General features: G+C 54.5%; 1 protein-coding gene across 8 annotated transcripts in view; it reads right to left on the reverse strand.

The window, feature by feature from the left end:
- The window catches only part of SDK2 (sidekick cell adhesion molecule 2), a 260,824-nt gene that overhangs the window by 136,499 nt on the left and 106,300 nt on the right, over window positions 1–18,025 (reverse strand). For 7 of the 8 annotated variants that reach the window (XR_010408765.1, XR_010408763.1, XR_010408764.1 and 4 more), the window contains exon 2: window positions 6,559–6,718. The exons of the other annotated variant lie outside the window; for it this stretch is intronic. Coding sequence is in view for 4 of the 7 variants with exons in the window: in XM_064583645.1 (XP_064439715.1) it covers window positions 6,559–6,718 (160 nt within the window). In the remaining 3 variants the exon portion in view is untranslated. The remainder of the gene's footprint in view (window positions 1–6,558; window positions 6,719–18,025) is intronic. 8 annotated transcript variants of the gene reach the window in all.

The following is an 18,025-nucleotide window of genomic DNA, read 5'->3' on the forward strand; positions in this document are numbered from 1 at the left end:
GAAGGCTGACTGGGGCCATCCCCAGAAAGCGGGTCCTAGCAGTGCCACTGTCCTGGGAGAGGACAAACAAGGCCAGACAGCCAGCTTGGAGTGGCAGGGGGTGGAATGCAGGCTTGGGGCCCAAAAGATCCTGGGTAAACCTGACTCCCCAGGTCTGGCTGTGTGACCCTGGGCATGTTGCTGAATCTCTCTGAGCTGTGACTCCTAGCTATGAGGCAGAGATAATAATAGCACCAATCTCCCAGAACTGCTGTTGGTAAGAGCTCGGCTCCGTTTCGGGCACCCACGTGGTAGGTGCTCCAGTGCCCTCTGGGAAGCCCGCTGGCCTCTGCGTCCCCAGCCTCTGCCACCTGCTCTCACTTCTAAGGGGAGGCCAGAGGACAAGCCAGAGACAAAGCAGCTGGTGCGGAGAGTTTCACTTCATCCTCTCCTCTGAAGAATTTCAAAGGCTGTGGCATGCCTGGGTCTCTGCCTCTACTGCGGGGCTTTACTGTCTCTGCCGCTGAGCCCGCGTGCAGAGCCCCAACACCATGCTCCCCCCACAAGGCACATCAGCCTGGCAGTGGGGCTGGGGACCCAGCCTGGGGCCAGCCAGATGCCCTGCCTGGCTCACCGGAGGTTCCCCTCCACACACCTGCTCTTCTCCACGCCAGCCAGGGGCCAGCTGTGGCCTCAGGGGCGGGACTCGGCCTCTGCTGGTCTCACTCCCTCTCGCTTGCGTGTCAGGGGGCCTGAGGGGGCCTCTGGCTTCTTGCCTCTCAGGGCAGAAGAATGACGTACAGGGACAGGAGTGTGGCAGGAGGAGCCCGATCTGGACCCCGTGTGCATCTCTACAGGTGGGACAAGAACACACTCTGGGAAACAGACCTCCTGAATCTGCCTCTTGCTCTCTTCATGACCCCGCAGGCAAGATCCAGAAGCCCTCTGAGCTCCAGGCTCCTCGTTTGCAAAAGGAGGGTAATAACGCTGTGAGAAAGTGTATGTTAAGTTAACCATGCGTGGGAATCTGTGTGTGTGCGCGCGCGCGATCCACCCAGCTGCTTTGTTTTTCTGATTCGATTTTAAGGGTGAGCAAAATTATGGGAGACAGCACAAGCAGGGCAGGACAGCAGAATCTGGTGGATGGCTTTGCCAGGATGTGGTCACAAGGACAGGCGGTTCTGGGCCATCCCCCTCCCTCCTCCCCCATTGCTCCTGAGCTGGTGGGTTGTCCCCAGCCATGCAGCCCTGGCTGGTTTAGCGGAAGCAAAGGGAGGCAGAATGGATGCAGCCTGGGGAGATGGCCTGGGGCAGGGGGAGGGGAGGGGAGGGGAGGAGGAGGGAGGGCAGAGGAGGGGGGCTGAGGGGAGGGAGTAGAGGGGAATGATCTGATGGAAGAGGCTCCAGGGGCAACACAGGAGGCCCCGACCTTTCATGAGTTAGCATCCCACCTGGTCAGGAAGTTAGGCTAACACGCCAATGTGTTTTGCACAGACACGGACTCCCAACGGTTACACATGCATACAAGAGCATGAAGGAATCACACCCCCCCACTTACCCACCCCCATGCGCACACTCATGCACAGAGGTTAAAAACACATTAGACCTTAGGCCTCCAACTAAGTATTGTGTTCAGCTTCCTCCCACCCCTCCCACCCACCCCTAACACACACTCCGAGAGTCACTGTGGGAAGCCGTGCACCTGTTCGACTGACAGAAGTGGGCAGGGGGACGGCGCCCAAAGCTTTGGGAGGGTCTTCCCATGCATTGTCCCACCCACATGGGAAAAGAGATCTCATTTCCTTAGAGTCCGATAGTGCTTTGTACCCAAGTGGTACCCCCCACTTTACAGCCTGTAAACTGTTACAGCCACTTTATTTCTCAAACTGGGGGTTCAAGGCTGGTTTACAAAACAGGTAAGATAGGTCACCAACAAGGGGCTCTCACAGCACTTGATAAGACAAAAAGAGTTCTAAGAAGGGTCCCGGACCATAACAGTGGCATTGGAATGGGTGGAGAGGGTCCCCGCGACCACCTCAGAGATGTGCTCACTTGCACGTGAGATCTGGTAGGTTTGTTACCAGACCTGTGCTGTTATTCTGTCGAGACAAACACCCCGTATAATCCTAGCAGGTGCCATCTATTCCATGACATCAGCGACGGACCTCGTCCCATAGAATCTCATTTAATTCTTACTGTAACCTTCTAAAGTAGGCACGTGCCTGATTCCAGGAAAAGAAAACAAGTGCACGGTGGCTAATTCTGCCCGAGGTCACAGAGCCAGGAAGTGATAGGAGCGTGATTATATTCAGGTGGCCCTAACTCCGAAGTCCATGCTATTTGTACTCTGCCCCCCGGGATGGATATGGCCCCACAGATTCATCCCAGACACTCATGCTCAGAAGGATGCACAGGCTTCCCTTTGTGTAGATGTTACACGCACGCGTGCACACACACACACGTGCGTGTACGTGCGTCACGCCCATTTGGCTACAGATCCCACTGAGAATAAAGGCCAGTGGAAACTGGATGTGAATGCAAACTTCTTCCTTTGGAGACGGGGTAGGAAACAGTGAAATTTATGGCGGCACTTCGAATCTTATTTTCTCTTGACTTGCTGAGTAAATTCAGCCATCTTTTTGCCTGAAAATTGGATATTATCACCCAACTCAGAGCCTGGGGTTTGCAAGAGACTAGGAAGTAGAAAGCAGTGCTCAGAGAACCACGGGATGAGAAGCTGGCCACCCTCCTCTGGGATGCAATTTTTGGTGTGCATGTATTTCAAAGGCAAATCTGGAACATTTTATTGAGCCAAAAGGCAAGAGAGTGCTGGAAATCCGGGGGGGGACATGTCCAAAAGACCCAGGATGCAGCTAGAAGAAGCTCCACTGGCCAATTATGGGTTACTACTGAGCATCAAAATGAATAATGACAGGGATAGATCAAGACACATTGAATAGGAAAAATTATCCATCAGTTCATACTGATGCTATATTATTTTAAAGAAGATGAGAAAGGGAAGATCTCTTTTACAAAAGAATGACAAATATAAGTTAAAAAAAATGATAGAAGTAGAAAATCCGCTTATCACCACCACAATGGTAATAATGGATTCAGGTTAGACTCATCCATGGATACTCAACCACCGGGTGAGGGATTCCTGGGGAGGAGACTATTCACAGTTTCCAGTTATCCCCTAAAGGCAAGGGGATATCTCCATACCTTGACAATGGAGAAATCTGGTGCACCTCACCTTGACCAATTCATCAAACCCAAATCACCAATAATGGGGTAAGATGATACTGAGTGCCTTCATGTACGAAGCGCTGAGAAGGACACACATCTGGGTAATACTCTTGCCCAAAAGGTTTAACATGAGTCTAATCATGAGGCTAGAACTGGACAAATCTATACTGGGGGACATTCTGCAAAGCTGGCTGAGGTCTCAGAAATGTCAATGCCATGAAAGATGGGAGAAAAACGAGGGATGGTTCTAGATTGAAGGAGTCCAAGAGTCCTGACAACTAAGTTTACTGTGCGGTCCTTGATTAGATCTTGTATCAAACAATAGTAAAAATAGCTACAAAGAACATCACTGGGACAGAGATACGTGAATATGGGCCGCATATGAGACAGGGGTACCATATCGATGGGACATTTCCCCAGCGTGAACATTGTGTTGTGGTTCTGTAGGAGAATGCCTTGTTCTTGGGAAATTCTACTTAGGGGTGAAGTGACATGATGTCTGCAAATTCTTAAATAACTTAGCAAAAATAAGTGGGATGACCCAAGCTGGATTGATCAGAATCTTTCCCCAGGGCTTCCCATGTGGAACTTCCAGGGACGCTCCTTCTGCCCTGAAATCATGGGACTGTAAGCCTGTGACCGCAAACTTCTCAGTGTCACTAACCACATGAGAATGAAGTCTGCACCCAGAGGTGGTGCCGCTGAGCAGCCCAGGGGAGACAGAGCGCCCGGCAGAACCAAGTTCTTAGTTCTGAGCCCCGAGACCCCCGGAAATGCCAAGGCTCCTGAAGCCCTGACCTCAGTCTGTGGCTTACTTGTAGCATTGCGTATAAATGGTGAGAAGGCAAAATGTATAATGGGATGTATTGTGGACGATCACAAAGGGCAGAGAGAGGCAGACGTGAGTGTGTACGTGTTGTGAGACAGAGACAGAGAGATATTGATTGAGAACACACGTGTGTACTATGAGGAAAGGCTTTCTGAAGGAGCTGGGATCCTGCAGGAGAGAGAAAGAAGGTTCTAGAAGACTCAATATTGCAAGTAGAGGGGACAGGATGGTTTGAACAAAGGCAGTGCAGAGGGCACGGGCAGGGGGCTGCCATGGGGCCCGGGATGGGAGGGTCCTGTTTGGTCTCGGTGTATCACCTCAGATGGGAGCAGCAGGGGGTAAGGTGCGTGCCATCAGGAGCAACCCTGAAGAGCTCCGAAGGCAGTGTAGGGAGAGGAGTTTCCCCAGTGGAAGCTTCTTTGTGTCCCCCTGAAATTGCCACCCAACCACCCAACTGACCTTTGAGTAACCTAAAGAGCCAGGTGCCGACCCCCATGTGGTCGAAAATCCATGTATGACTTTGGACTCCCCAAACTTAACTACTAATAGCCTACTGTTGGCCAGAAGCCTGACCGGGACCATAACCAGTCAGTTCTCACGGATTTTCTATGTTATATGCATTACGTACTGTATTCTTCCAAGAAAGTAGGCTAGAGAAAAGAAAATGTTATTAAGAAAGCCATAAGGAAGAGAAAACACATTTATGGCGCCGTTCTGTATTTATCAAAAACATCCCCACGTCAGCGGACCCATGCAGCTCAACCCATGTTGTTCAAGGGTCAACGGTGTCTGCATTCCCCACTCTGCTCTGTTTTCTAGAACCCGCAGGGCACGGTGAGCGGAGGTTGCTTGGGATGCATATTAAGGAAGCGGTCCTTCCTTGATGAGACGCTGGATGTAAAGGATTTCCAGCCCTGGAGCCAGACGACTTGTATATGAAGCCCAGCTCAACAATCTGACCTTGGGTGAAGTGTTTAATGTCTCTGAGCTGCAGTCTGCCCGTCTGTCAAATGGGACAACTAATTGAACCTACTCATAGGGTTGCTGGCAGGACTGAATGATGAAGAACCAACCCTCCTCCTCCTCCTCCTCCCGGATCCTGGCCCGGCTCCCTGCAGGCAGAAGTCAGGGGCAGGCTGGGAGGCCCTGACACCACTTACACCTGTGGCGTGCTCTACATGCTCCCGGCGTTCCCATGCAGGCATGTCCCCCATCCAAAGGGTGCGGCTCTTCACGGAGGCTGTCAAAACTGCCCAAGGGACGCCAGGCAGCAGCTAGGAGAGCTCTGGGCCTCCAACTGAAAACCGCCATAGGGGCTGCTCACGGGGGCACCCCTAGTCTCCCTCATGGGCTCCCTGGAGACCCAACCCCCAGAGTGGCCAGCACTGGAGGGCCTCCTGCTTCCTGGACTCTCAACATCTAGAGAGGAAGGTGGTCCTCCTGTCCCGGACCCTCCCGTTCCCTTCTCTGACAAAGTGGCCACACCTACCAGCCAATGCAGTCCAGGGTTGGGGCACAAGGAACCTGGGCCTGGGGATGGGGGGGCATCCCAAACTCTGGCCTCCCCGCTCAGCTAAGAAAAGGATGGTTCTCCAGAAAGGACAGATCCTCAAGCAATTAAACACCCTCCTCTCATTTGCCTTCTGGTCCCTGGCGCAGATCTGTATCAACATCCCCAGGGCAAGACAATCTTGTATCCCCAACAAACCCGATTATGCACATCAGGCCTGGGGATTAATCACCATCCACAGGATTGGGAGCCAATAAAAACAGGCAGAGATGAGATGGGAGATAGGAGCCGGAGGGGGGGACTGCCAGGAGGAAAATGCTGGAGGCCCGGCTGGGCTTGGGGGGTAGCTCGGGCTTCCAGGAGCAACAACGCGCTTCACTGAGACCCTGTGCCATTCCTCCTCCACTTTCTCCCCACTTGGCGGTGTCCTGGGGAGGGAAGGGCCAGTCCAGAGCTCCGGGCATGGGCATGAACATGGAGTGGGGACAAGCCCCAAGGCCCTGGGCAGGCCACCTCCATGTCACACCTGCACTGCCCCCAAATACAAGATATTCTCTCACTGAACCCACGTTGCCACATGCCCCCCACCCGTGTGTCGGACCCAGACCCCTCCAGTGCCCCCAGGAGATAGCAGAGTTCTCAGGGGTTGGGGAGGAGGGGCTCTGGTCACAGGCACGACCACAGCCCAGCGGCTGGTGGTGGAGTCCCCTACCCCGACCATCGCCTCTGCTCTGTTCCCTATTGCATGGTCTACTCCGTCTGGGTAGCACCCCTGGCCCGCCCCCTAGACATCCTCTGTTGGGCTCAGCAGGGCAGGGGCCTCTTACTCCTCGGGCAGGGCTGTCTTTGCCCCCCAACTTCCACCACCCCAGCCTCCCAGGAGCGCTGGCATGGGAACTCTTGCCCCCAAACTGCCAGGCAGGCCCCCATCCTGGTTCCCCTGGCAGCCAGGAGGGAGGAGAGGGGAGGGGAGAGGAGGGGAGGCGAGGCTTGCCTGTACTCCAGGGAGAACTTGGTCAGCTCTCTGTTGTTGTGGAGCCACTTGAACTCCAGTGGCCAGCTGCCCTCGGCCATGCACGTGAGCACCAGGCGGTTCCCCTCCAGGTGCACCTGCGTCCGCACAGGCTCCGTCTTGAAATAGGGGGCCACGTCATCTGTGGGAAACAGACACACAAAGCCACCAGTTATCACCTGCTTGCCTTCGGGTGGTTGCTCACGTAGTGCCCTAACGCCCCTGGGCAGACAGAGCAGGTGCATCCAGGTCACTTGCTCAAGGTCACGTGGCCGGGGAGGACTTGAACCTGGGTCGGTCCGACTTCAGAGCTTGATCTTCAGAGTGACTCCTCCACGCCTACCAACCAGTTCCCCGCCTCCCTCCTCCTAGACCACACCAGGCTCACTCCTTCTGCTGCCACCCCTTCCCTCTTTCCGGTACTTTCTGTCTCTCTCCCCTCTGGATCCCCAACCACTGGATACCCTGTGCTTCTGGATTTCTCCCTCCAGGACAGAAGGAAGGGGGAGGAACCTGCTGCACTTCAGTCAAAGGGAATATAAATGTCACAAGGAAAACAGGGGGGTGGGTTGACACAGTGGCAGGTGACAGGTATCCTGGGTCCTGCCCCCGAGGCTGGGGGAGCCCCTCAAAGACATCAAGGGCAGAGTCCATCCGGTGGGCCCCCTCCACCACCAGGCTGCTTGATCCTTCTGTCCTCTAACGCTCAGATTTGGCCAGAATTGGGCGTCTGTGGTCTGCAGGCGGCTTCACATTCATGTCAAGGCCTCACCCTGGCCCCAAGCACAGTCTGACGACTCAGCACCCGTGATGTACGTCTGGGGCCCGGTCAACTGGCTGGACTGCATCGCGCCCCCACCCCACACCCCTGGTCTCAATCTCATGAGTGGATAACTTGTGACTACTGGGGAGAGTCTTCCTGGAAGCCCACCCCATCCCTGCTCCTGACCCTCTGCATGGCTCCTAATAACAGTCACAGAGCTCACGGCCTTACAAAACCCATCAGAAGGCCCTCTCTGGGGAGTGGGCTGGGGGAGCAGCGCCCACCCTGGCCCGGGTCCTTCGCCCGCCTCTGGTGGCAGCGGAGGGCAGAGAGGCCAGCAAGCACCCATTTGCGGGGAGCTGGGAGCACGCTCTGCTGAGGCAGCCGCTCTGCTCCCCATTTGACAAATGGGCACATTCGCACTTCAAAGGCACATTCCTATTCCCCAGCAGCGTTCAAGAGCCCTTTGAATCTCATTTTTAAAAACCCTCTGTTAGTTCCTGTCATCACCCGTTTGTTTTAAAACAATAACACTCCCAGCCCCCAGTGATTCAGTCCCTGGGATGCAGGGCTGACTCAGAGCCAGAACATCAGAGGGGCGGGTGGGCGGGGCGGGCGCTTGCACACGCACACGTGCACACGCGCTCTGCACCCAGACCCCCTCGCCTCCGTACAGCGGCTCACTGGGCAACCTGCACCCAGGTCCGCATGTGCCAGCTCATTCCTCCGGCTCTCCGGGCACCAGCGTGGAGGAGGCCAGCGATGCGCGCAGGGATGGGCTGATTCCAGCAGCTGCCGAGATAATGACGCTGGGAAGAGGAGGGCGGGGCTGCCCTTTCCCCAGAGAACCTGCTGGGTACCACCGAGCCTGGAGCATCCCTGCATCCCTCATCTCACGCTATCCTCACAAGGAGGCCTGGGAGGGGCTCAGGCTCCCCTCCCCCAGGGCCTGCCGTGTGGTGCCCCCCGCCCCGCCCCCGCCATCTGATACAAGGATTTGGGAGGGAGGCCCTACTAGGCCCTGAGCAATGGCAGGAGTCCAGCTAGCTGGTTTTCCTGGATAGGCCTGCTGTCTTCCAAAAGCAGGGCATAGCAGGGCATGTGGGGGCTCTAGGGGGCAAGACCCTGATAGGGAAAGGATACTGGGGCAGGGGACAGCCGTGTGTGTGTGTGTGTGCATGTGCGTACCCATGTGCGTGTTGTGTACATGCCCCTGAGTGTCTGTGTGTATGTGTGTAGGTGTGTTTTCATATGTGTGTATCTATGCGTCTGTGTGTTCAAGTGTGTGTCTGGGTGCATGTGTTGTGTATGTGTTTACCTGCAGGAACAGGTTTCTGTGCCGTGAATGCACGGGGGGTAACACAAATCATTGGCCTTGGGCAACTTACCTACAACCTTTTTGCACTTTAATTTCCTAGTTGTAAATTGGGGGATACGTTTGTGGTGTAGATTAAATAAATTTAAAAACATAAAGAGGTTAGAACGGCGCCTGGAACACACTACAGGAGGCGTGGCTACTGTTACCATTGAATGTATGTGCAGATGGGCAGACTACGGGAGAGAAGAGCTCATGCCCTGTTGGCGGGCACCAGCTGCTCCTTTGTGCAGTATACAACTTGGATAACTGTACACAACAAGCCATATTCACTTTGAAAACACACACACACACGAAAGACAGATTTTTTAAAATTAGACAAAGTGATCCTAAAGTTCACATTTAAAAAAATAACAAAAGAATAACCAAGAAATTCTGAAAAAGTATGGTAGGTAGAGAAGATTAGCCCAGATACCGAACTATATTATAAAGTTGCAATAATTAAAACAGTGCGTTCTCGTACACATAGTCTGATGGAATGACAGACTCAGAATCTAGAAATAGACCCCAATACATATGGGATTATTTGATATATGATGAAAGCAGAATTTCAAGGCAGTGGGGAAATGATCAATTATTCGCCAAACGACTTTGAAACAGCTAGGGAGCCATTTGGGGGTAAAAAAAAAAACAGTTCAATCTCTTCCTCACACTTTTCCTCAAAATAAATGCTAGATGGATCAATGTTTTAAGCATGAAAAATGAAATTCTAAAAGAAGTAGAAAAAAGTCACAGAGGTTTAAAAATATATAATCTCGAGGAGGTGAGGTATTTGCCAAGTACTTTCTAAGTACTACACAAACTCCAGGAAGTCATAAAACAGATTGATACCTTCAGCTATATAAAAATTCTACATGGAAAAAAAAATACCCATAAACAAGAGAGCAACAAATGACGAACTCGGGGAAAATATCTGCAACTTCTATCATGGACAAAGAGTTCACTTTCCCGATATAAAAAATATTCCCATAAATCAGTAAGGAAAAACATGAGCAAACCAACGGAAAAATGGGCAAAGGATATGAATGGTTCACAGAAAAGAATTACAAATAACTCCGAAACACAGACAAAGATGCTGAACCTCATGATAAGAGAAAGGCAAACGAGACTCAGTAAGATAGCGTTTTTTCCTATCACTTGGGCCATGATCTGAAAGCGAGATAGCGCCCGGTGCCAGGCAGCCCGCGGGGACCCAGGCGTGAGCGCATACGGCTTTGTGGGACTGCAGTTCTGCAGAGAGCAGTCTGGTGGGGCCATCAAAATTACACATGCGTTCCCCCTCCCCTATCAGCCAGCTCTTCTAGAGACTTCTCCTTCACACACACACCCGTGCATGGGCGAAGGGACAGCACTTCATAGCGGCATTATGTTTTGTAACAGAGAACACTCAAAAATGACCTATATGTCCATCAAGCCGGTACTGGCTACAGAAATGCTCCCACTTCCACACTCGAGGACCTTCCACAGCATCAGGCTTGGGACGGTTTTAGAGAACTACCGTTACGTGAAAATAAGCAAGGTATGGAACGGACATGTAATCTGCCACCATTTGTGTTCTTTTTCACTGAAGCATAAAAATATATTTGCTTGTCTAGGCAGAGGCTTTTTCTAGGGGGTTACATAAGAGACTGAGCTCAGTGAGGCTTTAGGAAGAAGAACTGGGTGGGAGGGGACTCACTTTTCGCTCTGTACCTTCTGCTAACTTCTGTTGTGTCACACAGGGATGGGTCACTTATTTATAATCAGATCTATGCCCACATCTGCATCTACGTATGTGAGCTCGCAGGGTGAGCAGTCACGGGCCGGTCCTGCCAGGGACAGAGGAAAGGGCAGGCCCTGTGTGTGCATGGGACACGGGGTGTAGCACGGCTGGGGGTCCCTGACCACCAAGAGTGTGAGATCCTTGAAGGAAGAGCCGCCTTCAGAGGCGGACAAGAGGCCTCAGAGTCTTGGGCTTCCTTCTCGTTTCCCGTAACAGCTCGGCGGCCCCTGACTGCCTTGCCCTTGATATTCCCACTAAATACCCCCATTGTCATCCTTCCACTCCAGGCTCCAGGCTCCATGGCCCGTAGAGAAGCTTATCTCAACTCCAACCTCTCCCCTCCCTCCTGCCCCCCAGCAACATAATGCCTTCTTTCTCTGGAGTCCCTCCATTGCTCCTGGGATTTGACTTCCCAAGCCAGCCCAGGCCTGGGACTCCCACGTCCCCTGGAGCCAGGGTCTGGGCGGCCAGGGTGAAGACCTCCGCCCACCACCCGGATGGCCAGGAGATGCCTATCGCCCTCCGGAGCCGGCTTCCAGGGGCAAATCCCCTCCTGCCTCTGAAACGCGCCAAGGCCTGTCTCTTGGCAGCTCCTCTCTGGGCGCACAGGAACTCTAACTGCTCACTCATGGGGCGTCTCTGGAATGCGCGGGAACCGGGGGGAGCTTGGGATTCTTGCAAACCTCTCTCCTCACCATCCCCTGGTCTCTGCACCGTCATCTTTGTCTGGGTTGACCTCCTAGCTGGTCCCAGCTGGAAAGCCTGTGTTCCCTGGAGCTGCCCAGGCCCTGGGTCATAGGAAGCAGGGACTCAGGGCAGCCCCCCCCCACCCCCCCGCCATCACCAAGCCTCACTTCTAGTCCCACTGCCTTTATTTCGTGCTTCTCCTGGAACTTTCCATACGGGGAACATTTTATGTCCATCACCTCCGTTAAGAGTGCTGAGAACTTCCAAGGAAGGTGCTATCATTACCCCCTGTTTACAGATGAGAAGACTGAGCCTCGAGAAGGTTCAGTTGTTTGACTCTGCCTCCCAGACATGGAGTCAGATCTGGTGGATTCCAGAGCTCCGGATCTTTCCATAGCTGATGCTCAGCTGTCATGCTCTTCATACCTGGACCTGTGGACTCATGGGTGGTGAGTGGGGGATGGTGCCTGTCTCTGGGCACTGGTTTCGAAGCCACAAGCAGGGGTCATACTGGTTGTGTGGCGGGGGCATTCCTACACCAGCTTCGAATGGCATGGCCCCAGAATGAGATCCAGGGATGAGAGGCATGCTGGCTGGGAATGTGTCGGGAACAGAACATCCCAGGGGAGACTGGCTACCTCCTCGGGGTGGGGTCTGCGGGATGGGGGGGGCGGCACGAGCTAGTAGGATGCAAGGAGTGAAGCCTGGGAATAAGGGAGGCCAAATGGTGCAGAGGATGAACAGATGCAGGTGTGAAGGATCAAGTAAGAAGAGCAGGGGTTAGAGCTCACTGGGCGCCCGCCCCACAGCTCTGCTCACCACTCAAGCCTCTGGGTGCCAACCTTTCCCAGGTGTCTGGCTGGAAGGTCCCGGCGGGAGAAGAGAATCTGGGTTTCAGTCCCAGTTCCTGTGCTAACTAAAATTTGACCCTGAGCAGACTAACTCCAGAGCCTTACTTGTCTTGCCAGTAAAACAGCTTTTTTTTTTTTTTCTAAAGATTTTATTTATTTATTTACTTATTAGAGAGCGAGCGAGCGAGAAACAGCACGAGAGAGGAGAGGGTCAGAGGGAGAAGCAGGCTCCCCGCTGAGCCGGGAGCCCGATGTGGGACTCGATCCCGGGACCCTGGGATCATGACCTGAGCCGAAGGCAGACGCTTAACCAACTGAGCCACCCAGGCGCCCAGTAAAACAGCTTCTAATGCCTGCCAGTAAAACCCAGAGGCTGCTGGGAAGGCCAAGTGAGCCAACGCACACCATGTTTGGAGTACCATGCTTGGCACCTCCAGGGTGTTCCCTCTGCAGAACAGACCTTTGGAGGTGATCAAACGGGGAGGAGGTGGAGAAATGGGGCGGGGGGGGTGCTATGATCACCACCCCCTCCCCATTTCCTGCATCTTAGAGATCTCTCAAATCTGAGCTGTCCAAATTCAGCTGCCTCATGGCCACGGCAAGCTGGCTCAAGAACTGAGTCTTGCCCAGGATGGCTTGTAAGGTCTTGAGCAAAGGCTCAGGACGAGGTAGAAACGTGGGAACTGCAGGATGTTCTGCACAATGTCAGAAATTCCTGGATGTCCCTCTTCCACCCAAATCCAGGTGGGGAGGTGCAAAGCCTGGAACTGCCGGGCCAGAGAAGGTTCCGGAATACAGTGCTGTGGGCACACGGAGAGGCTGCCATGCATGCTCCTGTTGGAGGCCCTGCCCTCCAGAGATGTCTGGGGGGCACGCCCAGTGGCAGGTGCTGGCAGGCACTCCCTGAATGCCTGATAAAGACCACAGGACCCACAGATGCTCCCCAGGCCAAGCCTGCTCCTACCCCATCCAGCCAGGGCAGCAGTACCCCGGCCCGGCAGGCCCTCCCTTCTGGCTTCCCTTCTGCCTCCCACAAATGAGATGTTAATTTATGCCCCTCCACTGTCTCCTGGCAGCTGCCTGGCCCAGCTCAGCCCCAGTGCTGCCTGCATGCCAAGTGCTTCATTAGCCAGGAAAGAAGGCTCTCGCCCTCCTTAATCTAATCCTCGCCAGTGACCTTCAGGAGCCAGGCACTTTCTGATGCCGGGGCCTGGGAGGGTGGGACAATCAATTATGCCTCGGTCTCCACAACTGCTGCCGAATGGATTTCTCGCTCAGAAAAGCATGTTCAAAAAGCATCTAATGGAACGGATCATCAATTCGTTTGAATACACATCTAATCTGATTAGGGGGGGCCTAGACACCAGGGCAGCCAGTGTGACTGGGCCCCGACATGGCCCTGGGGAACCGTAAGTGGGGTGGAGGGGCCCCGTGTGGGGAAGGAAGGGCGTGGGCCCCAAGCCCACCACCCAACCAGCTTGGCCCATGGTACGTTCAGCCAAAAAGTCGCAGAGAATATGAACCGTGGAGAGGCCACCAGGGCTGGGCAGGTGCCTCCTGTTTTTCTATGCTCCAGCACTAGGCACAGAACCCAGGGCAAAGAAGATGCTCAGGAACTGAAAGAATGAACTCATGAGTAGAGAATGAATGATGATGAGACCCAACATGGAAGCCAAGGGATGCCAATCTTGTCACTTCCAGGGTAAGACGAGTTGATGCCTGAACTGGGTTGAATGGTGTCACCCCAAAATTCATGTCTTAGCTGGAACCCCAGAATGAGACCCTATTTAGAAACGGGATATTGCAGCTGTCCTTAATTAAGATGAGGTCCAAAGGGAGTAGGGTGGGCCCTATATGACTGGTGTCTTTATAGGAGGAGAGACATGGGAATAGAAACACAGGGAGAAGACAGCCATAGGGTGGAGGGGGCAGAGACTGGGGTGGTGCCTCTACAAGCCCAGGAATGCCAAGGATTGCTGGGAGCCGCCAGAAGCTGGAAGAGGCAAGGAAGGATTCTTCTCTCCAGCCTTCAGAGGGAGTGTGGCCTTGCCAACACCTTGGTTTCAGACTGCTGGCCTCCACAATTGTTTGAGTCACTCCGTTTATGGCATTTTGTTATGGCAGCCCTAGGGAACTAATACTACGCCTTACAGAGACTTTTGTCTGCTCATTCCACATAAGTCAGCCTGCCGGAGAACAAAGAGCACTAGGCAAGTGAGTCTGGAGCCCTGAGTCCTGCTGGTCTGGACCACGACCTTCTTCAGACACACCACGTCCGCCATGCCCCAGGGCCTTTGCTTATGCCATTCACTTTCCCTGGAGAGCCCCTTCTTTCCTTCTTTGCTGGGAAAATGGAGGTATTAAATCTGTGTTAGTTTCTGCCCTTTGTCCCTTCTAAGTTCAAATGTCCTGTCCTCTGTCACTTTTCTCCTGATGTCCTCTTCCATATTTCTCAGACTTTTGAGGTTACCTCCCTTACAGCCTGGAAGCTGCACATCATAGTCCCAGGTGTGGTGGCACCCAGGCTAGTCTCCACTGGAAGACAGGGACAGCAGTCCCCTCGCCTCCCCGGTCCCAGAGCCTGGCAGTGCATCTGGCACGCAGGAGAGCCCAGATCCGTGAGTGAAAAAGTGGACAATGAACCTGCCGTTGAACGTGGCCAGGTCACCTCCCTCTTGTCGGCTGACACCGCTGGGTGATCTTTACGTTCCCTTCAGGCTTGAAGGTTGCAAGATCTGAGTAGTGGTGTAGGTTATGACCTTGTTGGGCCCTGGAGTGGGATTCCTTGGATTCAAACTCCGCTCAGCCACTCACTAGCTGCATGACCCCTGGCAGCTCTGAAACCCCTCTGCATCTCAGTTTCCTAACCTGAAAATTGGGGTACGGATAGTGGCTGCCTCCTGGGCCTTGTGAGAAGGCTAAGCGCTTAGACTGGCGCCAGGCACAAATGGCCATCCTCATCTTTACTTGGTGTGACCTTTGCAAGCCAGGGCCTCCCGTGGGACCACACCAGTAGATAACGCCAAAGCATCCCCAGCCTCATGCGGAAAAAAGAGGGTTCTCATTTCTGATGGGTTTATCTTGCAAGCAACAGAGGGGAAGGGAGCCTTTTCTTACATTTCAGCAGGAGGGTTAAGAGATTAAACTTATACCATTGATTAGAATGTTTTTGCCTAACGGTGCTATTATCCTTTTACTGTATTCAGATTCACTTGAGCTATAAAAGCAGCGATAGTAAAATTTTCACTAACTCCTGGAATTCCTCCCAAGAAGCTCCATTATGCTGTGTGGATGATGCTTGTCTTCCCCTCGGTGACCCCCGAGGACGGGACATGTATTTGGAGCAATTCTCTGGTTTTACAGCTGGGACTGGAGACCCCGGGCCATGAAGGGACTGCCACAGCTCAGCTTTGGGGGTCAGCTGCCTGGCCAGGCCTGGGTGACTCCACGGAGACTCGTCCCACTGGCATCTGGCACTCCCACAAGGGGACTGTCTCGAAGATTCCTGGGGTGACCTCTCTCTGTCACAAGGATACCACTATCAGCCTGTCTCCTAAGCTCTGGTGAGGGAAAAACATCCACATCCCACGGGCCTCAAGAAGCCGAGGTACGGATGCTTCCAGGAGCCCACAGCCTGGGGGTCTCCAGGGCCCAGCTTGCCCAGTGATGGCACCACCAGACACAGGGCAGCGAGGCCTGGGTGCCAGGAGCAGTGGGCAAGCGGTCCCAAGCTCTGGCTAGCATGCTCTCCAAGGGCAATCCCCTCCCCTCCTGTTTCTTGCCTTTGAGAAAGGTCATCACCTAAAGGAGATGGTCCATTGTCCCTGAAGAAGGGAGGACAGGAGAGGAGAGAAGACAGAAGTGGGGGTCTGACTTAGCGCTGGCCATCGACTTCCTAATACCCACCAGAGCTAAGGCACACGGCGGGCACATTGGGGGCTCCCCCTTGGCCTCAACATCCCCAGATGGGTGCCTGCCACCCAAATTTAGGGGCTTCTCCTCGCCTTCCCTTCACTGGCTTCACAGCGAGCAGCTCAGCCCGGGGAGAAGGGAAAGAAAGGGGTTTGCCGAAGACTTCATCCACACTGACCTCCCCGTGTTTTCTCATTTAGCCCCCGACAACCCTGGGGGAGAGCATCATTACCACCCTGTATTTCTCTCATCGATGACGCTCAGAGGAGAGCGGCGCGAGGTCACTGGGGTTTCGAACCCATGGCCGCCTGCCTCTCTGCGAGGCCTCCGATCTCCGTGGAGGTCAGCACGGTGTTTAGACCACAGGAAAGGAGGCCGAGCCTGGGCCCCGGGGGAAGGGAAAACCAGAGCGGCGGGTCCGCCTCCACGGCAGAGGCTGAGAGCTGGAACCCGCCGCCGCCGAAGAAGTCCACACAGGCGTTACACGCAGAGGCCACATGTGCCTGCCCCTCCCCGGCCCCTCCCGTGGGCGCGCGGCCCGATCTGGAGGGAGACAGGCCCTCGCCCACCCCTGGACGCTGGGTTCAGCTCCTGCCCCGAAGTCTTCCTTGCCCCCTCCGCTGGCACTCGCTATTAGAGAGCCCCGGGGCCTGGCAGAGACCGAGCCCTTGCTGCCCCCCAGTGTGGGTGCGACAGTCCCTCCTGTTTTAGAAAGGGTTCTGGATCTCCTTGGATCCGCAGTGTGCCTTTGTCTCCAAGAGCAGCCCTGTTTCTCTCCTCCAAACTTCATGGGGGCTGTGGGGGTGCAGTAGTAACTGGGGCCCCTTGCGTGAGGGGCAGCCATTCGCCTGGGGGCTCCACGTCGGGAGCTACTTGGGGGAGGCCCACTGGGGCGCTGGGGCAGACCGGGCAGCTTCCTCTGAGCAGGCCCAGAGATTGCCCAGGAAGAGGGGCTCCGGCCGTGGCTTCTCCTCCAGGCCGGAAGAGTAAAATGAGGTCATGAGTTGTAGGATTGCACATATGTGAAATATCCAGAATGGGTAAATCCACAGACGGGACAGAGACTGGTGGCGGCCAGGTGGCTGGGAGAGAGGAGTGGAGAGTGGATGCTTAATGAGTACGGGGTCTCCTTTTGGGGCAATGAAAGTGTTCCAGAATTAAGCAGAGGTGGTGCTTGCAAGCCACCGTGAAAGTACTAAAGGCAAGTGAATTGTTCGCTTTAAAGTGGCTGATTTTATATTCCATGAGTCTGATCTCAGTTACGAACAAACAAGGAAATCTGGTACAAAAGGTCTTTCCCCGTCCCCCCCATCTGCTTACCCCCCCTCCAGGGCTCCCACTGCGCCTTCTGCCTCCCCAGCCCCAGCCAGTGTTTAGGAGGAAGATCAGAAGATCAAGAGGTTGTACGTGCTCCTTCCTGTCCCGAGGTCACCTGGCTCCCTCCCTTCCCTTCGGTCTTCTCTCACCTGCCATGACACTCAGGGGCAACTTCCTTGTCAGCGGCTGGGACCTCTCCGGGATGCGGAGGGTGGGGCTGGGTTTGCAAGCAGTGTCATGGGCACGGGGCTAGAAGCCCCCTCCCTCGCAGCTGCCCAAGCTGACAGGACATCTGGAGTGAAGACTGGAAGCTCTGGCTTAGCAGGTGGATGATGGGGTGTGAGCCCCATCTCTGTGCTACAGGCTGTGGGCACTGAGGCAGCACCTGGGTCTCCTGAGCTGTCCCTTCCTCCCTTGCACTAGGGAGGGGTCCTGCAACACCCTCCTTGCCCGGGGTTCTTTAGGATCCACTAGACACAGGGAACACAAAGGTCTGGCCAAGTGCTGGCCACACGTGGGGCCTCTGCACTGCTACTGTGCATCCTCTTATTTCTGCCACACAGCATCGCCCTGGGCGTGGACTACTGTCCATGCCATGGAGGCTGGGGGAGCTGAGTCACTGTTACGGTCAGTGGCCTGGGTGGACAAGTGGGCGGCCACTAGGATCTCCTTCCCTTGCTCCTCCCATAGAACGCAGCCCAGAGTGTGAACTCTGAGGATGTGAAAGACAGGGGGTAGGCACAGCTCAAGGGGCATCAGGTTCAACTATAGGCTATCCGAGC

This window comes from Mirounga angustirostris, unplaced genomic scaffold, assembly GCF_029215605.1.
Source record: "Mirounga angustirostris isolate CCGP_5_RB_7025 unplaced genomic scaffold, mMirAng1.0.hap1 SCAF_17, whole genome shotgun sequence".
Lineage (NCBI taxonomy): Eukaryota > Metazoa > Chordata > Mammalia > Carnivora > Phocidae > Mirounga > Mirounga angustirostris.